Source organism: Cetorhinus maximus, chromosome 23 (assembly GCF_964194155.1).
Source record: "Cetorhinus maximus chromosome 23, sCetMax3.hap1.1, whole genome shotgun sequence".
NCBI lineage: Eukaryota > Metazoa > Chordata > Chondrichthyes > Lamniformes > Cetorhinidae > Cetorhinus > Cetorhinus maximus.
The window spans coordinates 14,531,448-14,558,948 of NC_135901.1; the positions used below are offsets into that span (position 1 = coordinate 14,531,448).

Genomic DNA, 27,501 nt, shown 5'->3' on the forward strand with positions numbered 1-27,501 from the left:
AGTGTTTAGTGCAGTGATTACTGATACGTGGTCTTGATTAATATGAACTGAGGCATGGCCTAGTGCAGCGATTACTGATTTAGGGTCTAGATTGATACAAACTAAAGTAGGGAAAATTGCAGTAATTGCTGATGCAGGGTCTAGATTGAAATAACCTGAGGCAGTACATATTGCAGTGATTACTGATACAGGGTCTAGGTTAATAGAACTGAGAGAGGGCCAAGTACAGTGATTATAGATTCAGGGTGCAGATTATTATAACCAGAACAGGGACGAATGCAGTGATTACTGAAACAGGGCCTTGATTAATAGAAACTGAGACAGACTCTTGTACAGTAATTACTGATACACGGTCTAAACTAACATAACCTGAGACAGGGCCTGGTGCACTGTTCAATGACACAGGGCCCAGATAAATATAACTGGGACAGGGACTCGGGCAGTGATTACTGCTGCTGGGACTAAATTAATGTAAACTGAGATAGGACCTAGTGCAGTGATTACTGATACAGGGCCTAGATTGATAAACAAAATGATGCCTGGCATATTGCACAGATTCTAGCTTAATATAAACTGTGGCAGGGCCGAGTGCAGTGATTACTGACACATGGTCTCAATCAATATGAACTTAGACAATGTCCAGTGCAGCGATTACTGATGCAGAGCCTAGATTAATATAAACTGAGGCAGGGCCTCATGCAGTGATAATTGATACAGGGTCTAGATTAATAGAAACAGAGAGAGGGCCAAGTCCAGTGATTACTGATAGAGGGTCTAAATTGATATAAACTGAGGCAGGGCATATTGCAGTAGTTACTGATACACTGTCCCAATCAATATAAACTGAGATAGGTCCAAGTGCAGCATTTACTGATACAGGGTCTGGATTAATATAAAGTGAGACAGGGCCTCGTGCAGTCATTACTGGTACAGGATCTAGATTAATATAACCTGAGACGGGGCTTAATGCAATTATTACTGATAGATGGTCTGGACTAATATAAACTGAGGCAGGCCATAGTGCAGTGATGACTGATACAGGATCTAGATTAATATAAACTGAGACAGAGTCTAGCACAGTGTTTATTAATACAATGTCTCAATCAACATAAACTCAGACAATGTTGAGTGCAGTGATTATTAATACAGGATCTAGGTTAATGTAAAGTGAGGCATGCTCTAGTGCAGTGATTCCAGGCACAGGATCTAGCTTAATATAAACTGAGACAGGTTCATGTGCAGTAATTACTGATACAGGGTCTCAATGAATATAAACTCAGACAATGTCCAATGCTGTGATTACTGATACAGGGCCGAGATAAATATGAACTGAGGCAGGGCCTACTGCAGTGATTACTGATACAGGGTCTAGGTTAATAGAAACTGAGAGAGGGCCAAGTGCAGTGATTATAGATTCAGGGTGCAGATTATTATAACCAGAACAGGGACGAGTGCAGTGATTACTGAAAAAGGGGCTTTATTAATATAAACTGAGACAGGCTCTTGTACAATAATTACTGACACACGGTCTGAACTAACATAAACTGAGACAGGGCCTGGTGAAGTGTTCATTGATATAGGGCCTAGATAAATATAACTGGGACGAGGCTCGGGCAGTGATTACTGCTACAGGGTCTAGATTGACAAAAAAAAACCTGAGGCAGGACATAGTGCAGGGATTACTGATACCGGGTCGAGATTAATATAAACGGAGAGAGGCTCAAGTGCAGTGATTACTGATAGAGGGTCCAAATTGATATAAAATGACATAGGGTCTAGTGCAGTGATTACTGATACAGGGTCTAGATTGATATAAACTGAGACAAGATCTAGTACCGTGATTTGTGTTGCAAGCTTGGATGCATATAAAATGAGACAGGGTCTAGTGCAGTGATTACAGGTACTCCAGTGCAGTGCTTTTAGGTTCAGGGTGCAAATTATTATTACCAGAACAGGGTCAAGTGGAGTGATTACTGAAATGGGGTCTTGATTAATATAAACTGAGACAGGCTCTTGTGTGGTAATATCTGATACAGGGTCTGAACCAACATAAACTGAGACAGGGCCTGGTGAAATGTTCACTGGTACAGGGCCTAGATAAATACAACTGGGACAGGAGTCTTGCAGTGATGACTGCTGCAGGGACTAAATTAATATAAAATGAGACTAGATCTAGTGCAGTGATTACTGATAAAGGGACTAGGCTAATATAAAGTGAGACAGAGTTTAGTGCAGAGATAACTGATGTGGGGTCAAGATCAATATAAACTGAGACAGGGTCTGTTGCAATGATCACTGATACAGGGTGTAGATCAAAGTCAACTGAGACAATGTCCATTGCAGTGATTACTGATCCAGGGTCTTGATTGATAAAAACTGAGACAGGGCCTAGTGCAGTAATTAATGTTACAGGGTCTAGATTAATATAAACTGAGAGAGCCTCAAGTACAGAGATTACAGATACAGGGTCTAGATTATTATATCCTGAGACAGATCTAGTGCGGAGACTACTGATACATGGTCTAGCTCAATATAAACTGCGGCAGGGCACAGTGCAGTGATTACTGATGCAGGCTCTAAAGTAATGTAAGCAAGACAAGGTCTAGTACGGTGATTACTTCTACAGGGTCTAGATTGATAAAAACTGAGACAGGGCAGAATATAACTCTAAAATTGGCTTAGTTGTAGGAGACAGAGGGTGATGACAGAAGGACGCTTTAGTTACTGGAAGCCAGTGTCCAGTGGCGTACCAAAGGGATCTGTGCTGTGTCCCCCATTATTTGTTATTTATATAAACGATATAGATGACTACATGTGGGGCAGGATTAGTAAGTTTGCGGATGACACAAAGATTGGCCAGTTGGTTAACAGTGATGTTGAGTGTTTTGGGCTACAGGAAGATATAGATGGAATGGTCAAATGGGCAGATAAGTGGCAGATGGAATTTAGCACTGAAAAGTGCGAGGTGATACACTTTGGAAGGAGTAATTTGATTGGAAGTATTCAATGAATGGGATGACACTAGGAAGTTCTGAGGAACAAAGGGACCTTGGCGTGTGTGTCCATTGATCTCTGAAGGTGGAGGGGCATGATAGTGGGGTGGTGAAAAAGGCATATGGGACACTTGCCTTTATCAATCGAGGCATAGGTTACAAAAGTAGGGAGGCCATGTTGGAGTTGTATAGAACCTTGGTGAGGTCACAGCTGGAGCACTGTATGCAGTTTTGGTCAACACATTATAGGAAGGATGTGATGCACTGGAGAGGGTGCAGAGGAGATTCACCGGGATGTTGTCTGGTATGAAACATTTAAGTTATGAAGAGAGGTTGGATAGACTTGGGTTGTTTTCATTGGAGCAGAGAAGACTGAGGGGAGACCTGATCGAGGTGTACAAGATTATGAGGGGCGTGGACAGGGTGGATAGGGAGCAGCTGTTCCCCTTAGTTGAAGCGTCAGTCACGAAGGGACATAAGTTCAAGGTGAGGGGCAGGAGGTTTAGGGGGCTTTTGAGGAAAAACTTTTTTACCCAGAGGGTGGTGACGGTCTGGAATGCGCTGCCTGGAAGGGTGGTGGAGGTGGGTTGCCTTACATCTTTTAAAAAGTACCTGGATGAGCACTTGGCACGTCATAACATTCAAGGCTATGGGCCAAGTGCTGGTAAATGGGATTAGGCAGGTAGGTCAGGTGATTCTCACGTGTCGGTGCAGGCTCGATGGACCGAAGCACCTCTTCTGCACTGTGTGATTCTGTGATAATATAAACTGATTACTGATACAGGTCTAGATCAATGTCAAGTGAGACAGCGTCTAGTGCAGTGATTACTGGCACAGAATTTAGATTAATATAAACTGTGACAGGGCCTAGTGCAGTGATTACTGACACAGGGACGAGATTATTATAAACTAGGACAGGGGCTAATGCAGTAATTAATGGTACAGGATCAGGATCAACATAAACTGAGACAGTGTCCTTTCCAATGATTACTGATAGAGGGTCTGGACTAATATAAACTGAATCAGGGCCTAGAGCAGTCATTACTAATACAGGGTCAATATTAATAGAAACTGAGACAGGGCCAGTGCAGTGTTTACTGATACATGGTCCTGATCAATATAAGCTCAGACAATGTCCAGTGCAGTCTTTACTAATACAGGGTCGAGATTAATAGAAACTGAGACAGGGCCTAGTGCAGTGATTACTGATACAGGGTCAGGATTAATAAAAACTGAGACAGGCCTAGTGCAGAGATGACTGACACAGGGTCTAGATTAATGTAAACTGAGACAGGGTCTACTGCAGTGATTAATGATACAGGGTCTAAATTAATATAAACTGAGACAGTGTGTAGTGCAGTGATTCCTGATATATGGTCTGGACTAGAATAAACTGAGACAGGGCCAAGTACAAGAATTACTTCATCATTGACGCTCATATCCCAAGAACAAATTAAAATGCTGCAAAATACTGCGGATTCGGGAAATCTAAAGCAGGGCAAAAAATAACCACTCAGCAGGTCAGTGGGCATCAATAGAGAGAGAAACAGGTCAAACGTTCAGGCTGATGACAGGTGCAAAATCTCCCTTGGTACCAATCTATAGAGCAGGACTGTTCTCTCCACTATCCTAGACCAGTATTCATTCTTCAACTAAAATCACATCTTATCTCGTCATTTTTCGCAGCTCTATTCATGGGAGCTTGCTGTGCACAAATCACCGGATGGAGTTCCAACATTTCAGCAGTAACTGAACTTCAACAAATGTACATCAATGAATTTCAAGGGCTTTAGGACGTCCTGGGGTCATAAGCAGCGTTCTATAAATGCAAATTCTTCCTAAATGTTAACATTTTAAAATGCTAGTTGTGATATGTTGAAAACTCTGAGATTAATATGATTATAGGTCGCTCCTCTGGCTGCTGTTTTAAATTGTCCATTTTTAATCGGTTCAATCTTCCAACAAATTGACATTCGGTGTAATCCCAGCCTGTTCAAATATTCATCATTGATTGTGACAGTAGAACTTTCAGAATTGAATTATTAATTTAAATGTATTTTTAATTATTTGAAATAAATAACATCTGTTCTAATGGACGTTGAAAAAGTTTCTATTAATTTTGTACCAACTGTCAATATTCTTAAAATAAACCCTTGTTTTGAGTTGAAACCAATCAATAAGTGTCTGTGTTTATCTGGTTTTGCTGCCATGAACACTTCATTGAAATCAGTGAGGCGTTTATGTAAATAAACACAGAAATAGAAGTCCCAGATTAGATTCTGGAGACACAAAAACACAACAAATATTTCCCCATCAACACAGCACAGAAATAGAGTCAAACATGCAAATACATCAACCGATTTCAGTAGTAATTGTTTTTTGGGCATTTTTAAAATCAGTTATATGAGAATTATATCAGGATGATATCTATGTTCAGAATTAAGAAAGATTCCCACTTATCATGAAGTATAATGACATGGCAAATGTGTTTGTAAAGATTTCCTGTACCCTCTTTCTCTCTCTGTCTCTTTCTCCTCTCTGGTTCTGTGTCTTGTCTCTCCACCATGGGTCACTGTCTTTACTCCACAACATGAAGTCAATGCCTAGCCAATGTATTCTCTCAGCCCGATTCATGCACTTCAATCTAAATGGATCTAATGAAATGGATTGGAATCCGTAGAGGGAACTTTACTCTAAATCTGTTCTGAGCATTCACTGACCTGGGAGTGCTTGATGGGAAACTGCAGGTGAAACTTTACTCTGTATCTAACCTGTGTTGCAGCCAGTAGCGAGGATTTGGTGTGGCTGTGCCGAAGGATCTTTCCCTGTATCTAGCCCCTGCTGTCCCTGCCTTTGGAGTGTCTGATGGGACAGTGTAGAGGGAGCTTTACTTTGCACCTAACCTTCACTGCGACTGCCCTGGGACTGTTTGATATGACTGTGTAGAGGGAGATTTACTCTGTATCTAAATTGTGGTATACCTGGCCTGGGAGTAATTGATAGGGCAGTTTAGAGGGAGCTTTACTCCGCATCTAAACCATGCTCTATTTGACATGGCTGTGTTTGATGAGACAGTGTAAAGGGAGATTTGCCCCGTATCAAAGCCCTGGGAATGCCTGATGTGACGGTGCAGAGGCAGCTTTCCTCTTAACCTGCCCCCAGTGTCGAGCTTCCTGGGAAGTGTCTGATGAAGAGTGCAGAGGAAACTTTACACTGCATAGAACCCTTACCCTACATGCCTTAACTGTGTTTGAGCTGACAATGTAGAGGAAGTTTTACGCTGTATCTGAACGGTGTTGTACCTGCCCTGGGAATGTTTGATGGCGATAGTGTAGAGGGAGATTCACCCTGAATCTAACCCGTGCTTTGCCTGCCTTGGGAGTTTTTCATGTGGCAATGTAGAGGGAACTTTACATTATTAATGTAGCCCCATGCTACACCTGTCCTGGGGCTGTTTGATGGAGCCTTGTCTATGCATTACACTAGACTGTGTCTAACCATATCTAACCCGTGCTGTATCTGCCCTGGGAGTGTTTCATGGTGACAGTGTCGAGAGAGTTTCCCTCTCTCTAACCTGTGCTGCATCTTCCCTAGGAGTGTTCAATGTGGCAATGTAGAGGTAGCTTTAAATTCTGTGCCTAGCCCCATGCTGCACCTGTCCTGGGAGTGTTTGATGGGACAGTAGACCCTGTCTCGATATTGCGTTCGAACGTGACCCTGTCCTTGCTTATATTACACAGACCAGACCCTTTCTCTGTTTATATTACACTAGGCCCTGTCCCTGTTTATATTATACTCGACATGTCTCTGTTTATATTGCACTAGACGGTGTCTCTGTTTATATTTCACTAGACGGTATCTCTGTTTATATTGCACTAGGCCTTCTCCCTGTTTATATGACACTCAACATGTCTCTTTTTTATATTCGACATGTCTCTGTTTATATTGCATGAGACGCTGTCTCTGTTTATATTGCACTAGGCCCTGCCCTGGTTTATATTACACTAGACCCTGTTTCTGTTTATGTTACACTGATCCCTGTCTCGGTTTACATTACATTAGACCCTGTCTCTGTTTATATTATACTAGGCTCTGCCCCTGTTTGTATTACACTTGATATGTCACTGTTTATATTACGCTCGGCATGTCTCTGTTAATATTATACTCGATATGTCTCTGTTTATTTTGCACTAGATGCTGTCTCTGTTTATATTACATTCGATCCGGTCTCTGTTTATATTGCACTAGGCCCTGCCCCTGTTTATATTAAACTGGGCCCTGTATGTTTATAATACACTGGACCCTGTCTCTATTTATATTACACTGGACCCTGTTTCTGTTTATATTACTCTAGACCCTGTCTTTGCTTCTATTAAACAAGGCCCTGTTTCTGTTTATATTATAATTGGCCTCTCTCTGTATATATTAATCTGTTTCTGTATTTCAGTAGACGCTGTCTCAGTTCTGTGCTAGATCATATCTGTATTTAAATTACATTAGACCCTGCCTCAGTTATTACTGCACTGCACAAGTGCAATAATGTGGAAATTGGCTGGGGTGGAAATAGTGAAGATAAGGGAACAATTATCATGGGTGCCTATTTAGAAGTTATGACTTGTCCTCCCTGCATCCCAGATTTGTGTTCATGATCCGCAGACCTCTCTTATCTTGCGGCTGTTTAAATTAAACCATTTAACTCCTATTTCCAGGGTCTAGTGCAATGAAGTAAGGGAATATACTAATGTAATATAAACAGAGGACAATTACATAAATAACTGAGACAGGACCTAATGTTACAGAAACAGAAACATGGACTAGAACAGTTGCAATGAGACAGGCCCAGTGTAATATGAACAGAGACCTGGTGGAGAGCAGCAATAACTGAGACATGGTCCCGTGTTACAGAAACAGAAACATGGACTAGAGTAGTGACAATGAGACAAACTGAGTGTAATATGAACAGAGACATGGTGGAGAGCAGCAATAACTGAGACAGGGTCTAGTATTACAGAAACATGGACTAGAGCAGTAACAATGAGACAGGCCCAGTGTAGTATGAACAGAGGCATGGTGGAAATCAGCAATACTGAGACAGAGTCTAGTATTACAGAAACATGGACTAGAGCAGTAACAATGAGACAGGCCCAGTGTAGTATGAACAGAGGCATGGTGGAGAGCAGCAATACTGAGACAGGGTCTAGTATTACAGAAACATGGACTAGAGCAGTAACAATGAGACAGGCCCAGTGTAGTATGAACAGAGGCATGATGGAGAGCAGCAATATTGACACCAGATGCCCTGAAGTCCCACAGAACCAGATAAGATATGGGTGGAGATACCTCCTGGTGATTACCACCTATTGCCCTTCCTCAACTGATGAATCTATACTCCTTCATCTTTAGCACTGCGTGGAAGAAACACTGAGGGTAGCAAGGGCAACGGATGTGCTGTGAACTTTCAAAATCAATTACCATTTGACAAGACCATGAATACCAGAGCTGGATGAGTCCTGAATGACGTATCTGCCAGAATGGACCTGCCACAGATGGTTAGAAAGCCAACACGAGGGAAAACTTTACCTGATCTCCGGCCCATCACACTATCGGTATAGGTGAGATTGACCCCTGCACTGTCCTTGTGGAAACCAAGGCCGGTATTCACACTAAGCACATTCTCCATTGTGTTGTGCGGCACTGCCACTGTACTAAACAGGATACATTCAGAACAGGTCTAGCAGTTCAAAACTTAGCATCAACGAGATACTGTTGGTCATTAACAGCAGGATAGTTGCATTCAATCACACCCTGTAATCTCATGGACCAGAATATCTCTCACTCAAACCTTAGTGTGCCTATCCACAGATTCTTGAAGGTAGTAGAGCAGGTAGATGAGGTGGTTAAGAAGGCATATGGGTTACTTGCCTTTATTAGCTGAGGCATAAAAGAGCACAAGAGCAGGGAGGTTATGCTGGAACTGTATAAAACGTTAGTTAGGCCACAACTGGAGCACTGCGTGCAGTTCTGGTCACCACATTTCTAGGAAGTATGTGACTGCACTGGAGAGAGTGCAGAGGAGATTTACCAGGATGCTGTCTGGGCTGGAGGGTCTGAGATATGAGGAAAGATTGGATAGGCAGTGGCTGTTTTCCTTGGAGCAGCGATGGTTGAGGGGGTGCTGAGGGGCATAGATAGGGTGGATAGGAAGGCACCTTTTCCATTAGTAGGGAGGTCAAAAACCAGAGAGCAGAGATTTTAGATAAGAGGTAGAAGGCTGAGAGGGGAGTTGAGGAGAATCTTTTTTCACCCAGAGGGTGGTAGGAATTTGGAACTCACTGCCCGAAAGGGTGGTTGAGTCAGAAACTCTAGTAACATTTAAGAAGGATTTAAATGTTCACTTCAGCTGCCATAGCCTCCAGGGCTATGGGCCAAGCGTGGGGAAATGGGCTGAGTGTAGTCAGATCTTTGTTTACTGGGGCGGAAACGATGGGCCGAATGGCCTCCATCTGTGCTGTAAACGTCTCTGAGTCTATAAGTCTAACATCCAGCATGGGAACAATGAGGAATGTAGGCCAGCAGGTCAGAAGCAAGACCAGGCATACCTGAAAATGATGAACCATAGCGTGAAGCTAGAACACTGTACGTAATGGACAACAGATCAGGTCCGTCCCCTTGCAGCTCAATCAGTCTACTCTCAATCATCAGTAAATTGACTGAAGGTGTCGCCGACCTGCTCACCAAAGCTCAGACTGGATCCACCAGGATCAGCCAGCATCAAAGCTCATTGTAAAATTGGCCTGAACATGAACAAGAGAGCGAACTTCCAGACATGATGTATGAGTGCTTCAGTACTTGATGTCAAAGTAGCTATTGACTGAGTGTGGCATCAGGAAGCCTTGGAAAGTGTCAGGTCAACGGGAATCAGGGGCAAGTTTCTCCACTGGCTGGAGTCACACCTAGCGAATAAGAAGATGTTGTGTTGTTGAAGACCAATCATCTCAGCACCAGGACATCATTGCAGGAGTCTCTCAGAGAAGTGTCCTTGGTCCAACCATCTTCAGCAGCTAAATCAATGACCTTCCCTTCATCACCGGGTCAGGAGTGGGGATGTTCGCTCATATTTTCACAGACTTCAGTTCCATTTATGACCTCTCAGATGATGAAACCGTCCTTACTTATTGCATCTTGAACTGGACAAGTTTGCGCTGATAAGTTGCAAGTGATATCAGCAGCACACAAGTGCGTGGCAATGACCAACTCCAACAATAAAGAAACCAAACATCTCCCCTTGACGTTCAAAAGACATTACCGTCGCTGAAACCCACCATCAACGTTGTGCAGGTGCCATTGAACAGAAACTGAACTGGACCAGCCATATAAATACTGTGGCTACAAGAGTGGGTCAGAGGCAGGGGATTCTGTTGTGAATAACTCACCTCCGGATTCCCCGAAGCCTTTCCAACTTCTGCAAATCTGCAAGTCAGATGCCCGTTGGAAATTGTTTACTTTCCTGGACGAATGTAACTGCAGCAACGCTCAAGAATCTCCACACCAACCAGGGGAAATCAACCCCCTGATAGGCACCTCATCCAGGAGTTAAACATTCACTCCCTTCACCACAGACACGCTGTGGCTGCAGTGTGTACCATCCACAAGATGCACTGCGGTAACTCGCCAAGTCCTCTTCAACAACACATTCCACGCCCGTGGCCTCCACCTCCCAGACTAACAAGGACAAGAAGCACATGGGAACACAATGTCCTGCTTCCTCCTACACATACAACTCTATCGGTGAGAAATTGATCTTAGGCGCTCGCATAGAAGAGATATCTGATATCTAATTCTGCTGACTGCACTGAAAATGAATATCGTGTACGGCCGATCCGATACTGCCCGTTTCAGGTTACTGCCAGATACCGATTTCTAGCCTAACATTTTTATTTATAATGTTGTCTCTCATCTCAGAGAAACATGGAGTAACGCAGCCATAATTTAAACAGAGGCATAGATAAAAGCAAAACACTGCGGATGCTGGAAATCTGAAATAAAAACAGAAAATGCTGGACAAACTCAGCAGTTCTGACAGCACCTGTGGGGAGAGAAACAGAGTTAACGTTTCGAGTCCGTATGATTCTTCTTCAGAGACATAGTCTAGTGCCGTAGTTACAATGACCCGGTCTGGCGTGATGTAGACATAGTCAAGGTCTTATATAATATAAACGGAGACAGGGTCCGGTGCAATGCAAACTGAGATGGCTTCCAGTGGAACATTAACGAGATAGGGTCTATTTTAATACAGAGGCCTGATCCAGCGCAATAGAAATAAAGTAGTTCCCAGGACATTAATAATCGAACCAGGATCCTGTATAACATGGGAGGGACGATTGTGCAGTGGGAACGTCACTGGATCAGTGACCCAGAGATCCAGGCCTTTTCCCTGGGGATAGGGGTTTGAATCACGTTATGGCAGCATGTGGAATCCAAATTCAATTATTAAATCTGGATTTGAGAGCATGTCTCAATAATGGTGACCATGAACCCATAATCGATTATCATAAACATCCATCTGGTTCACCAATGTCTTTTAGGGAAGGAAATCTGCAGCCCTTTCCCAGTCTGGCCTACAATTTTTTTATTTGTTCATGGTAATGGGAGCGGCGCTGGCTAGGCGAGCATTTATTGCCCATCCCTAATTGCCCTTGAGAACCGTGTGGCTTGTTAGGCTAGTTAGGAGTCAACTACATTGCTCTGGGTCTGGAGTCACATGCAGTCCAGGCCAGGTGGCATTAGATGGGTTTTTACGACAATGGTTTCATAGCCACTATTCGGCTTTTGAATTCAAATTTCACCATCTGTCGTGGTGGGATTCAAACCCAGATCCCCAACGAATTAGTAGCCCAGTGAGAATACCACTACGCCATACATATAGCGCCCGACGCACAATTTTGTGGAGCCTCATTCTACGGTTATTTGTTTAATTGCCCACCACCATTAACTACTGGATGTGACAGGACTGCAGAGGTAAATCCAATCCGTTGGATGTGGGATCTTCCAGGCTGTGTGATATAAATATTGGTCTTGACTGGTGCAGTATTAATTGAAGCAGGGTACGGTGAAATATAAACAGGTACAGTGTTTGGTCTAACATATGCACAGATGGAGTCCAATTTAAAAAGACAGAGACAGAGTCCAGTGTAGTGTTAATTGAGACAAAACCTGCTTCATAGAATGTATCCTTCAAGATTTCAAGTCCATCTGCTGGCCAAATGTTGCAATTGCAGCTGCTGTGAAAATGTCGCTGTCAGGTTCGACCTTTGATATTATTTTATCAAGAATCCACTTCCCTGGATGTCGTACCACAACGCCTTCCACGGGAGATGTCAAAATTTAACAAAATTCAACTAATTGCAGATGAACGTGGTTGATTAGCGCACGTTAAAGTCAGCACCAAAGTAAAGTGCCAATTCCTGGAATATATCTTTGTTCATCTTGATTAAAGGGAGGGATGTTGATCAGGGAGCTGAAAAGAGAGGGCGGGAACTTTAATGTCCACCTCAACAAACATAGTGTTGGGGAGAGTTTATGGTTCACGATACCACCTGAAAGACAGTTAGGGTCATTTTCTTCGATAGATCAGTGTGACGGAGCCACCCAGGAAGTCATGATGGGATCTTCAGCTGAAGCACAAGTTGCCATCTTGGTCTGTGTGTGTGTGAGGGAGAGGGAAAGGGAGAAGCACATCATATTGTTTACAACTGAAATTTACGAAGATCCTGGCCAACATTCTATCTATGAAAGGTCACAGACACACAATGGAAACAAATCCATTTCAGAATTGCTTGTGGCTGAGGAGGCCAATGGTTGTCAGACAGGTTCTGCCAGAAGTGCTGCACATGAAGCTACAAAATGTCGTTGTGGGTTGTTTTTATTTCCCCAGTGATGACCTTGATTGCCAAACCGCTGTAGCCGCTGGTCATCATGGTGGTTCACGCCAACCCATCGGAGGTGTCACCATTTTCTAAGTCATCAGTTAATTACACTCAGTTGTAATAATTTATATTTAGAGCCTTCACTTCAAGCGTCTTTCAAACGGAGCTTTGGGCGTCCCACTGGTTGTCTGGCTCCGGCTACCTCAACTTAAAGAAAGCCGTTGTGTATGTTTTCCAACCTGCGAATGTCCCCAAGCCACCAAAACCACGAATGTTTGATGAGTTCTGCAGTCTTGGGAGCTCTGCCTTTGAGAGTTCCACTGCATTCGTGACTTTACCCTGCCAGCACATACCCATAATGCGCAGCAGGCAGTGAAGATGGAAATTGTGGAGCTTCTTTTCTTGATAACTGTAATTCGTCCATGTTTCACAGCCATACAGCAAGATGCTGAGAACACAGGCCTTATAAACCATCAGCTTGGTCCTAAGGGTCAGTTTGATGTTATTCCAGGGGCGTTTCATGAATCTGTCAAAGGTGGCAGTTGCTTTCCCCATACGGGTATCAAGTTCTGCATCAAGGGACAGGCTGCCTGTCACCGTGGAACCCAGGTAGCGGAATGTACTTACATGCGGTTGTTATTTAGTGTGATCAATGGCGGAAATGCAACACCTTGTCCCATGACCACGGCTTTCTTCATGCTTATAGTCAGGGAGAACAAGTTACAGGCATGAAAGAGTCAGTTCATGAGTCTTTGTGGATGAGTTTCCATTTTGATAACAGAGTTATTAGCGTGGAGGAATCCTCTGATCAGGATGCAATGTGGTTTTGTCTTCGTTTTCAGTCTTATAGAGTGTGGGGCTTGCGGTCTGACCGAGTGTGTGAGTAGATTCCTTCCACATCTACAGGGAAGGCAAAGATCAGCAGCATGGAGAAGTTGCCAAACAGTAGGACTAAGGCACATGTTTCACTCCTTTCTTCACTCCGAATCTGTCGGAAGTAGAATCATCAATTTGTACAGTGCAGCGCACGTTGCCATGGAAGGAGTGAATGAGACTGAGGAGCTTTGGTGAACAGCCAATTTTCCCCAAAATCTTGTAGAGTCCTGTTCTGCTAATGGTGTCCAATATATGGAGGAAATCATGTCCAGAGTATATCTTCCGACACAAACACCACACGATGCTCGGGCCTGCAAGTAGATGAAGCCTTCAAAGTATGACCCGAGCAAAGGCCTTCCCCGTGACTCTATGAGTGACATATCCCTGTAGTTGTTGTAGTCTCAGCTGTCAGCTTTGTTTCCAGATAGTTGATGGTTTTTGCATTATGCATCTCCTGTGATCTCCTGAACGGATCTTAACTTTCAGCAGAGAAGGAGAAGGTCGTAAAGGCTGAAATAAATAAATAATTATACAGATCAAATATTATCAATTCACGAAGGTAAATAATTATATTCAGGAATTATCACCAATTCACAAAGATAAATAATTATATTCACCAATTATCATCAATTCACAAAGATTAATTATTATAATCACCAATTATAACCATTCACAAAGATAAATAATTGCATTAACCAATTATTTTCAGCATTTTATTCCATATAAAATGTAATTGCGGTTCATTTAATATCATTAACATTGATTGAGATCACATTGACCATTCTGTCAGCAAGGAATCACATCTGTCCCAGAATTCAGTGAGAAATGGAATTAAATAAGACCCAGGGTAATGAGCAGCTACCCAACAGCCTCTGCGCTTTATTGACAAGTAATCATCTCATCATCACACAGAAACTCCTGATATATAACTGGAGTGTGTGAGGATTTGTAAAGTGTTGGCATCAATGAAACTACCTGGACCTGACTGTACGTTAATAAATATTTAAATCCAGATGTGTTATTTCCCTTGTTTGGAAAGTAATGAAACATTTGCGGCTCTCCAGTGAGTTTCACACTATTCCTGTTACCACAGTAATAATGTTTAGTCTGTTACCTTGGGTGAGGTTATGTTGAATGTTTTGTTGAATTTGAAAGGACCACATGTTCCAAATATTACAATCCTCCATCCTAATCCGAATTATGTACCCGCTTCCTGTCTTAAAGATAATGATTCAGCATCAGCAGGGAAGAATCACCAGTATCGCAGGGACATCTCCAGCCTCCACTTGGTGACGTTCAACTCGTTAGTTCCAGGTAGCCAGGGGATTGAATTCATCCGGAAAATCTGGAAGGGTTGAAGGGATTCGACTGACACAAATGAAATACGGGACCTGCTTCAAGGTATGAAGTAGTCAAGCACAAAACTGAGAACGTAGGACAACATCTTTCAGGAGCATCTATCAGTACATCGATCAATCCATTCACTGATTCCTTAATCAAAATATTCAGGCATTCAACTATCATTCATTCCTGTATCACCGCAGTCATCCCTCCATTCTCTGGCAGATGACGGTGTTGTATTGTTGTCACTGGGCTAGTAACCCAGAGACCCAAACTATTCTTCTGGGGGCACGAATTCAAATCCTGCCATGGCAACAAGTGGAATCTAAATTCAATAATAAATATGGGATTGAAAACTGGTCTCAGTGAAGGGAACCATGAAACTGTTATCGATTGTGTAAAAACTCATCTGGTTCACTAATGTCCTTCAGGAAAGGAAATCTGCCACCGTACCTGGTCTGGCCTACCTGTGACTCCAGGTCCACAGCAATATGGTGGACTCTAACTGCCCTCTGAAATGGCCCAGCAAGGCACTCAGTTCAAGGGCAATTCGGGACTGGCAGCAAATGCTGTCCTTGGCAGTGACTCCCACATTCAGTGAAAGACTAAAGGGGCAAAAAATCACACAAACATACATGTTTATCTATTACAAAATGTGTCCTTTCTCTGAGCCCTCTTTGATAGTCTGTAATTCTTTCTCTCCATCCATCCATCGATCACAATATTATGATGTATTGAAGAGATCCTCCAATGAGCTATTGATGCTAACACGGTGTCAGAGAAGCTAGATAACTTTTCTTTCCTGAGTGATTTGGACAGTTCACATAAGTTCACAAATTAAAAAATAAAATTGACTCCAGTGTTGTTGCTAGGTAGATTTATGTACAAATAGGACTTGTTGACAATGTTAAGGGTTTGAAGTTGGCTTGCAGCCAAGCGGTCAGTACTGAGGAAACAGACCTTTGATTTACTGCACAAACCCCCAGATGCTTCCTGTAAATAACATTGGACATTGGAGCCTCCCTGACTGCAGCCGGCTAGCTTGCTGCCAAATACTGTGTGGGGCGGATTAGCCTGGATATGAATGAACAAAATGGGATTTAGCCATTCAAACAATAAATGTTTCTATCGCACACGAAAGACATTTTAAATGGGGCTTTATCAAAGGAAGTATGGTAATCAATGCCGTGTTCACTATGAGATTAAACACGATCAGGAAATATGAAATTGACTATATACTATTTAATTTATATTATTTCTAAGTAAAGAGAATTCCAGTTATTAAAGCCGGTTTATTTAGAACTTCATGAAGTGCGATTCTCCTAGTCTAATGAGATGAGCGGAATGGCAAAAAAATTAAAATAAATTAAATTAAAAGAAAATCATAGAATTGTCTTGAACCCGCAGGAATTCCTTGAATATTCTCAGAATTGTGCGCCTCATTTAACCTGAGGGGTCTCTTACACCTGATTAGCACCGTGTTCTGTACAGTTAAATTTGTGCTGATTTCGATTAGTTAACAGTCCCTCTCATAGCTGCCAATGAGTGGAGAAATGACAAGTTCATGACCCGCTTCAGTGGAAGATAAAGCATTTATTCTTGTGATACTGTGTAATATGCCGCAAAGTCCTGTGTTCCCAATGCCAGTGAAAGGTAGACAGCCGGTGGCCAATTAAATTAGCTGAAATGATTTGGATGCTGAAGGATAACTTTGCTGATCTCCGCGTCCGTTCTGATTCATTAACTTCTTTGTCAGAAGTTGTAAATTTTATGTTTCTCTGTCAACTCACTGTTTAATTATCAGGCAGGCGGGCTTCTTTTACCGCTAATTTTCACAGGGCTGTCTTCGGGTCAGGGGCTATTCGAGAAATGCAAGGAGAGACATTGTATAATGTGAGGAGATTCTTCTTATCTCCAGACCCAAATTGTACAGCGATAGCCACCCGCACTGTAAATAGAATCACACTGTTCACTCCCCGTATTTAGTTGCATAAATCAATAATAATTCTTGTGACTGATGATACTTTATTGCTGTATCGAGATAGAGACCCGGAGTTGCTGCAATACAGACTGACAGTCCCTTTATTCCCTGATAATGTAATTTATTTTTTTAGGTTCCACCCCTTGTGAAGAGGTGTAGAAATAAATGGACTTAATTTTCAATGGAATTAGTTTTTTTATTAACAGATGTTCAACTGACATTTCACCATTAGAATCCCTGGAAACATTACAATAAATCCACTCAGCCAAATATCCCGATACAGATAAACTGTCCACTTTTAACAATAACCTATTGTAAATATCTGAGTCCATTCTGTTGGGGATGTGGAAGGTGGGGCGTGGATCCAGTCGCCGCCTCCACCAGGGAATCAACAGGCGGCGCCTGGAAACCCGCCCCCTTCTGCCGGGTATTTAAATGCCGCTCACTGGGGCCGGAATCCAACAGTCCGGGAGCTGGTTTGTTCACTGAGTTCTGGACAGAACCATTTTCCCCAAATGACCAGAAGGATGAGGTCGGCGATTTCTCTCAGTTTGTTGCTGACTTTCTTATCCCGTGAGTAGTTTTTATTGCCCAAGTCTCTCACTGTTACTGTCTCAGTGTTAGTCTCTCGCTGGAATGATACAGAATCTGGAATCATTTCACCAGGATTAATCCTCGGGGTTTTGGATATATTTTTTACAGGTGTCCAGTCAGAGGTTCTGTTGACTCAGCCAGAGGCAGAGACCGGGCGTCCCGGAGGCTCCCTGAGACTGACCTGTAAAACCAGCGGCTTCGATCTTGGCAGCTACTGGATGAGCTGGGTCCGACAGGTTCCCGGACAGGGGCTGGAGTGGCTTCTTTGGTACGATAGTTCCTCCAACAACGGCTACACCCCAGGAATTAAGAATCGATTTACTGCGTCCAAAGACACTTCAAGGAACATCTTCTCCTTGGACATGACGAACCTGAAGATTGAAGACACCGCCATCTATTACTGTGCAAGAAACCACAGCGAGAGGAACCAGGGCTGGAGCCGAACAAAAACAGATCGAGAGGGACTCAACAACTTCCATCATAACCTGACAGTCAGTACTTGTTTTAAATGTAATATTAACTGTAATGATCAGAGCCTTACAAAAAGCCGCTCCTGACAAAAGTAAAACAGCAAATTTAACAGTAAAACCTAACAAACCAGTCGATATAATGGGCTGAGCTTTTGCTGTGTTTATATTTACTGTTAACAGTTTCCGCAATTACAGACCTGGATATAATAAAAACAGAATTACCTGGAAAAACTCAGCAAGTCTGGCAGCATCGGCGGTGAAGATATAATGTTATGTTATGTTATGTAATGTTATGATATAATGGATATAATGTTCATTTTAACATGCCTGACACTTGGAGGGGGTCTCTGTTCATTGAGTTTTGTAAATTGCTGCATGAATTCTAAACCAGATCACAAGTAAACGTCTATTTGAAGTGAATATTGAGAGGCAGCACTGAACAGAGATTGGGTGCAGTTTTTGTGCGGGTGTATTTGACTGTGATACTACAGCAGTGGGTCACAGTGCTGTGCACAGCGACATCCTCATACAAAAACCTCAGAGAAGGAGTTTGTTCAAATTGGTGATCACTATCACAGCAGAAACGTCAAATAAAATGAGAGTTAAATAAAATAATGGGGAGGGGGTTGCAAAAAGGTATAAAAGTCTTCCGCTTTGTCAGTGTTCACGGACACGCGAAATCTGCACAGAGGCTTTAAAAGTATTCCAATCGCATTTATAAATATAATGACCAGCACAGGCTGAAATATTTCCCTGATTCACTCTTAAGTGAGTCGGAATCAGGTTTTTGAGAGCGCAGTGAAATTAAATCTCTGTATTTACAGTGAACAGTCTGCCGCAGTATTTGACATGGTGTGTCTCACTGTGATATCCTGGATGGCACAGCAGGTACTGTCAATACAAAAACACCTCAGCATTAATTGAGTCTGCCTGGGTCAGTGCTCGCTTTTAAAATCCTGCTATATTTACAATGAAGTATTATTTCTGTCCAGCGCTGCCCAAAAAACATGGTTTAAAATGGAAAAACTGTGAGAATTATCCATTCATCAGTTGGTGATTTCAAGAACATGTTCATGTGTTACTCTGTGAATTATAAAACATGAGGATTATTGATGGATACCTAAAGATATCTACAAACGCAACTATAATTTCGTGAAGATTCATCGTGACCTTACTTTGCCTCTGACTTATGAATATTTAAAATAATGGTGGATTTCTGTCTTTTTCGTGCAGTGACAATTATTGTATGGCACAGCCCAGGAAGTGTAACACTGTGACGCTATGGACTACTGGGGACAAGGGACCATGGTGACGGTGACTGCAGGTAAGAACCATTCACTTACTTAGTAACTGTTTTATTTGAGTCTTTGCTTTATATTTTTGTCTATTTTAATAACTGATTCATTCACTGAAACTTGGGTTTGGTGGATTCTGTATGGAGATATTTTACAATGTTTCATGTGATTCTGCTGAAATTGAGTTATATAATTTGGCTGTGTCTCTACAAAAAGGTGCTGCTGAGGGATTCAGTCCCTGGTTGTTGTGATTTGGTGTTTATCTGCTGAAGATACTGTATGGCCGGGTTGCGTGAAATATCTAACGTTTGTAAAAAAAAAAGCAGTTTGACGTTTTTGCAATGTTTAATCTCGGTGACATCTAATGGCTTCGGATTTTACCATCTGTTGCACAAGGGTTTAAATACGTTTGAAATCAAACCCAGTATCAACAAAATATGCTTAAGTTTCAATATTAATTTATTGAACATGTTCCTGCTCACAATGCTGGTGTCATTATTCCATATTTCTGTTTAGTTTAATTATTCATTTATTTAGTGACGAGCGGGTTGTCTGGATTCGACATTGAGATTTTCTTGTATGTTACATTGGATTCTGTTGGAAGTGTTTGTAGAATTGAGCTGTTTCTCCATGGAACGGGTTTCAGTCCCTCAGTGATGTGATTAGGTATTTTTCTCCTGAGGAGATTGTGTGGCTGGGTGACTTTGAATTAATAGAATTTGTGAAACGGTTTGGCGGTTCTGCATTGTTTCTGCATTGTTTAAACTCGGTGAAATTGAGCAGTTGCACGTTTTGTGATTGAATGGAAACAGCCTACGCGTTTCTATCTGCTTGAAGCGCGATTGTAGGCAGAAAACGGGCAGGCTTCAGAAATGTGGGAAAAGCGTTTAAAGATGTGTTAGAACATTTTGTTTTTATTTTAAGTCATATTTGTAGATTAAACTAAATCATGGATTAAGACGCTCAGTCAGAACATAATTCGTTACTGCAATCAGAAACTATATAATTAACAAGTTTTCAAATTGTAGAGTAAAATTAATATAATTCAAGCAATTATAATGTGCTAATATTTCTCCATATTGGCTGAACAGTTTTCATGTTAACCAAATTGATCATTAATCGCTTTTCACAATTCTGCTGTGCACTGCGCACAATTAACTTGATCGGGAAAATTTTTAGGGTGGAATCATTTTGTGATTATGTATGAAAAAAATTCAATAAGAATATACTGATTCTACAGGATTGTTCATTTCCACAAGAGATTTCGAATTTTTTAAAATCCCTGATAACGTTTGCATTGATTTAAAGAGGAGTTTGACATTGCAGTTTGGCAATATGTCTATCCGGTTATTACATTCTTTCTGTGCAACCGTAACCATATTATTCCTTCAATGTCATTGGGATTTGGATAGCGAGATAATTGTCACTAATCTAATCGTAAACAGTTTTCTGGGGGCTGGAATTCGCTGGCAGTCAAGGAATTGTTCTTATTATTTTTGAACTGTAGGAAGGTGCAGACTGCGTATGAATAGAGATTGACAAGGAAAAGTTTGAAATTCGAACAGATTAATTTAATTGCAAACATTAATGTTAGTTTTGAACTTAATAACAACATTCTGTCTTCCATAGCTGTGCTGTACACAGGATAGAATTATAGGAGAAGAACAGATTATATCTGAGATTCATGCTTAATTCTTATTAAATTTTAAATTGAAGAGCAAAATCTCTAATCAATTTGCTGGTTATACTTCAGTGGCGCAGATGATCTGAATGAATTTTTCTCATCAAATTGTACACTGATTAATTTGGATCTTCTTTCAATGAACAATATAGTTAACAATTAAATTATAGGGATTTTATCAAGGAAGCACTTTTATTGATAATAAGTAACAGCAAAGGAACATTTTTTTACATGTGGTTTTGAGTTAAGACAAGTTTGCTTTAGCAAACAGATGATGTTACAATTCATCGACAGTGAATGTGATGTGACCCCGGCCAGATTTGAAAGTATTTAAAATATTCCACTCATAAATTCATCGTGTGAATTACTCGATGAGAATAGATGAAACTTATGATTTCTCAATGCGTTCAGAAACACGCATAGTTTACAATTTTGTACGTTAAAACAGAGCAGTAGAAGTAAAAGTAAAATAGTAAATAGTGATCAGATTTAAGTAAAATTGATATCCTTGCCTGAATGTTACCATCTCGGAATTTGAAGTTTATTGTTTAACATTGTTTCAGTGTCAGGTTGATTTAAATAAACTCCAATTGTTTCACAAAGTACCAGGGAGAAACAAATTTTCAATTTTTGAAAACCATATTTTTCATATCATAGAGTAGAAATCAACTAACAAGGAAATAAATTAACAATAACAAGATAATTAACTTACAATATAATATTAGGGATAATTAATTCAACATAAATGAACCCCAACAATTGAGTAGTATAGTGGTCATAATAGTGAATGCAAAATCTCAGTGGAGAGAATTTTTAATTTTATCCAAAATGAATTTAGAAAAGAATATTTTTCTTACTCAGCTGTGCTCAGCTCGATAAGATGTTTCGCCTCGATGATTTTATTGGTTATATTTATACCTAAAATCAAATCAAATCAGCGGGTAATCAGTTTTCAATGTGAATGTTTCCCGATTTATTTAATTCTTATCCTGTCATTGAGTCTCTGTTACGGGCATCAAATTATCCTGAATCTGTGCTCATTTTCAGGGTAACTTAAATCTTACATTGTTTGGAGGTTGGAGATTGCCAGGGAGAATTAGTTGGACTTCAAAGGGAGTTTTGAAATGAAAATCAGATTAATTTCAAAGAAGTTATAGAATAATTGTAGTAAACTGACCATTGATCAATTGGAATCAAACAGCTTGAATGAAATGAACAGATCTATCTGCTGGGAACTCGACTGTTGTACCATTTGTGTCTGTTCTGTTTCTATGCGCGTGGTCACTGTGCTGGGACCAGGGATCTTCCTGACTGGTTGTTAACCTTCTGGTTCGCTCTCCTGGATTTCAGGAAGTGCAATTTGATTTATTTCTTCAAAAAACTTGTATTTGTGAGAAATGTGAAAGTTTGACTTTTTGACCAGGCGCCTCAGAAATGAGATACCCAACCCATTGTGACAGTCAGAAAGGACAATTCAGAAACGACAGACAGACTGTCGAGGGAGATTTGGTCGACTTTAAATCAGTGATGTACCTGTTTTGGGAGTGTTCGGTTAGGCAATGCAGAGAGAGCTTTATTCTATTTTAATCCGTGCTGTAGCAGTCCCTTACCTGTTTGGTTGAACAGTTTGGAGGAAGAAATTAGACTGTATCTTATTTTGAATCCTGTCATAGGATGTTGGGGTCGCTGGCCAGGCCAGCATTTGTTGTCCATCCGTAATTACCCCTTGAGGAAGTGTGGAAATGTCGCCTCCTTGAATTGCTGCAGGTCCACTCACAATGCTGTTAGGTCTGGAGTTCCAGGATTTTGACGTTTTCACAGTGAAGGAACAGCGATATAGTTCCAAGTCAGGATGGTGGGTGCCTTGGAGGGGAGCGTACAGGTGGCAGTGTTCCCAAGCACCTGCTGGCCTTGTCCTTCTAGTTAGGAAAGGTTGCGGGTTTTGAAGGTGCTGCTGAAGGAGCCTTGGCGAGTTCCTGCTGTGCATCCTGTATATGGTACACACTGCGGTCACTGTGCGTCGGTGGGGGAGGGAGTGAATGTTTCAGGTAGTGGATGGGGTACCAATTCTGTGGGCTGCTTTGTCCTGGATAGTATCGAGTTTCTTGGGGTTTTTTGAAGTTTCACACATTGAGGCAAGTGGAAACTATTCAATCCCAGTCCTGACTTGTGACCTGTAGATGGTGAGTTGTCTTTGGGCAACAGGAGTTGAATTACTCGCCAGAGAATTCCCAGCCTCTGACCGCCTCTTGCAGCCACAGCATTTATCTCAAAACCGGATTGAACTCTCTCCTGGGCATATTTGATAGGACAATGTAGAGGGAGTTTTATTTTATATCAAACCAGTGCTGTACCTGCCCCGGAGTGTTTGACAGTTCGGTGGAGTGCTGGTTTTCTGTTCAATCCCACCCTTGCAGCTGATGACAGGAGTGTACTGGGGAAGGAGTGGGGGCTTTAATCCATATCTTAACTTGTCCTGTCCCTGACCTAAGAGTCTTTTCCCCACAGAGGTCAAACAAACTGAATCAGCATCGAACTAACTGGCTGTGAGTCCTCCAGCCAGATCTGTGAAAATAAATTGTTCCACTGCTCGGTTGAAATGACGCACGTTAATTGTTATTAACAATATTTATGGGGAAAACATGTATAAATTTTAATGAATTAATTATGTTGAAGCATTTTGAGTATCAGAAAATCATTGAACGTGAATGACCTGAACTTGAGCACAATTTCAGAACAAACAGAATCAGGGAGTGACTGTGAGGCTCCAGAGAGCAGCGCCTGTTCTGATCTGATCAGAGGCTGCGAGTTATTTAAACGATTGAAATGGACAATGACCAGATTCCCGCTCCAAATAACCAGCCGCGGGGGATTTGGGGAAAAGGAGCCGCCATCAAAAACTGAGTCATTGGATTGCCGCCTGCAGGGGGAGGAATGAATGACAGAAATGAGAGAATGAGAGGACATTCGGCCCTTCGATCCTGCCCTCCATTCAGTAAGATCATGGCTGATCTATCTCGACACACTCAATCTCTTTACCACACACCCTCACTCGCTCACTCTCTGTCACACACGCTCTCTCTGTCATACACACACTCTCACATTCTCCCTATCACACACAAACACTCTTTAACACGCACCCACTCTGTCTCTCACACATTGCCTCTCTCTTTCACACACACTCTCAACTCTACACACTCTCACACACGTGCACACTATCTCTCTCACACATATGCACTCTTTCTTTCTCACACATGCACTCTGACACACACACACGCACACTCCCTCTCTTTTAAGCACACCCACTCTCTCTCTCACATACATGCCCCCTCTCTCCCACGCACATGCACCCTCTCTCCCACGCATATACACACTCTCACACACATGCACACATTCTCCATTCTCTCTCTCTCGCACACACACAGAAGCACAAACACATTCCCTCTCACACACACACTTTCTATCATGCATGCACTCTCTCTCATTCTCTCTCTCACACACATACTCTCTCTCTCTCTCTGACACAAACACTGGCTCTCTTTCACACACACTTTCTCTCCCACACACACGTTCTCTCTCACACACACTCTCTCTCACACATTTATACTACCTATTACTCACACCCCTACACACTCACTCTCTCTCTCACACACACAGTCGCTCTCTCTCTCTCACACACATACTCTCTCTCACACACACATTTCTCTATCTCAGACACTCTCACACTTATACACCCTATGACACGCACAGAAAAACACAATTTCCCCCTCTCACACACACTCTCTCACACACACACATTCTTTCTCTCGTACACACACATTCTCCATCTCACACTCTCACACTTATGCTCCCTATCTCACGCACACACATTCTCACGCACACACACTCTCTGTCTCTCTCTGTCTCTGTCTCTTTCTCTCTCAAAAACATGCATGCACTCTCTCTCTCTCATGCACACACATACATTCTCACACACAGAAGTGGGCTGAAAATGCCAACTGCAGAATGAAAATCCGTTAAGCTGCAGGCATGTTCATTGTTCCATTTCTGATGTGTTTTTGTGTAAAATGAAATTATACAAGTGACATCACTATATATGTGGAGAATTTCCAAGTGTTGAACCAAACACAAAGAAACAAGAAAAGGGGAGGGATGTGACAGAGACCACGGCCGCCTGGATCCCCAATACTGGTGCACCCTTGGCGCAAGATGCCTTGCACGGCCCATCCTGGTTTTGCTGTAACCGTCCCCTCCAGCCCCCTCAGTCTGCCTATTCTTGCACTGACATGGGTTTCTCAAAGAAAGGCATCAGAATTAAAGCAGCTGGCCAGCGATCTACACTGCTGCCTGACTTTACACAGCCGGTGTTACTGAAAGCTGATCAATATGGAGAATCAGGGCAAGATCGATGGAGAGGAAGAGGAGGGGGTGGAGGTGGTGGAGCCGAATGGAGGAGCCCCCAGCTCGGCTGTGGACAGCAGGAAATGGAAAGCTGAGCCGGAGCAGAAAATCATGCGGAGAAACATCGCCTTGATGAGCCTCCTGCACCTGGGCACCCTCACTACCCACAATCACTCACCCTCACTCACTCACTCACTCACCCTCAATCACTCACTCACTCACCCACCCTCGCTCACCCACCCTCACTCCCTCACCCTCATACACTGGCCGTCACTCCCTGGCCCTCATCCACCCTCGCTCACCCACCCTCACTCCCTCACCCTCACTCCCTCACCCTCTCTCACTCGCAGTCCCTCGCCCATCCCCTCACTCACCCATCACTCACGCACCCTCACTCACGCACACTCATTCACCCACCCTCACCCACCTTCACTCACCCTCATTGACTCACCATCAATTGCTCGCTCACCTTCACTCACTCACCCTCACTGACTCACCCATTACTCTCTCACCCATCACTCACACACCCTCACTCACCCTCACTCAACCTCACTCCTCACCCCCACTCACTCACTCACTCACCCTTACACACCCAGTCTCACCCACCCTCACTCACACACCCTCACCCTTACCCACCAAACCTCATTCACACTCATCCACCCGCCCCAACACACCCACTCACCCTCACTCACATACCCACCCTCACATACCCACCAACGCTCACTCACCAACTCATCCATCCTCATTCAAACACCCACCCTCACTCACTCATCCATCCTCACTCACCCACATTCAGACACCCACCCACGCTCACTCACCACCCACCCTCACTCACTCCTTCACTCACCCACGCACCCTCATTCACTCAGCCACCCACCCTCAGTCTGTCACTCAGCCACCCTCACTTTGCCAATCATGCACACGCTCACTCACTCGATCACTTTTTCCTAAATCAGTGTGCGGGAGGGCGGGAACTGCGGGGAAGAGAGACCTGGAAGCGAGGCCTGAGGCCTAGCAGCTCCGGAAAGTGGAGCATGGCCCAAGGGTGCGACGAGCGTCGGTGGAAAGTGCAGAGAGGCGGGGCTAAAGCGCAAAGAGCCTGGGGGAAAGGGCAGGGAGGCGGGGGGAAGGGAAGAGAGTCGGGGAAAGGGGCAGGAATCCAGCGGAAAGTGCATAGAGATGAGGCAAAGGTCAGAGAGCCGATGAACGGGCAGAGACCCGGGGGAGTAAGTGCAGAGACCCGGGAGGGGGAAAGGGCAGAGAGGAGGGAGGGGGTAGGACAGAGAGTTGGGGGGGGAAGGGTAGAGACGCGGGAGGGGGAAAGGGCAGAGAGGTGGGAGGGGGAAAGGGCAGAGCAGAAGGGGGTCCAGGGCAGAGAAGCGAGGGGCAGGGAAAGGTCAAAGAGGTGTAGGGGGAAGGACAGAGAGACGATGGAAAGGGCAGAGAGATGGGGGAAAGGTCAGAGAGGCGGGGGGGCGGGGGGGAAGGGCAGAGAGGCGGGGGGGGTGGGGAAGGGCAGAGAGGCGGGAGGGGGAAAGGGCAGAGAGGCGGGAGGGGGAAAGGGCAGAGAGGCGGGAGGGGGTAAGGGCAGAGAGGCGGAAGGGGGAAAGGGCAGAGAGGCGGAAGGGGGAAAGGGCAGAGAGGCGGGAGGGGGAAAGGGCAGAGAGGCAGGAGGGGGTAAGGGCAGGGAGGCAGGAACGGGAAAAGGCAGAGAGGTGGGGGGTAAAGGGCAGAGAAGCGAGGGGTTGGACGGGCAAAGAGGCGTGGGGGGAAGGACAGAGAGGCAGTGGAAGGGGCAGAGAGATGGGGGAAAGGTCAGAGAGCCGGGCGAAAGTGCAGCGAACCTTGGATTAAGTGCAGAGAGCTGGGGGAGAAAGGGCAGAAAGGCGAGCGGGAAAGGGCAGAGAAGCGGAGGCAAAGGCCGGAGAGGCGGGGGGGAAGGG

The 27,501-nt window shown here is 43.4% G+C and overlaps 1 gene segment (V, D, J or C); it reads left to right on the forward strand.

Annotated features, from left to right (window-relative positions):
• The first annotated feature begins 19,455 nt into the window (after positions 1–19,455).
• LOC144697834 (Ig heavy chain C region-like) overlaps positions 19,456–27,501 on the forward strand; it is a 541,886-nt gene continuing 533,840 nt past the window's right edge. The window contains 1 exon segment of the C gene segment in view: positions 19,456–19,505. Coding sequence covers positions 19,463–19,505 — 43 coding nt within the window.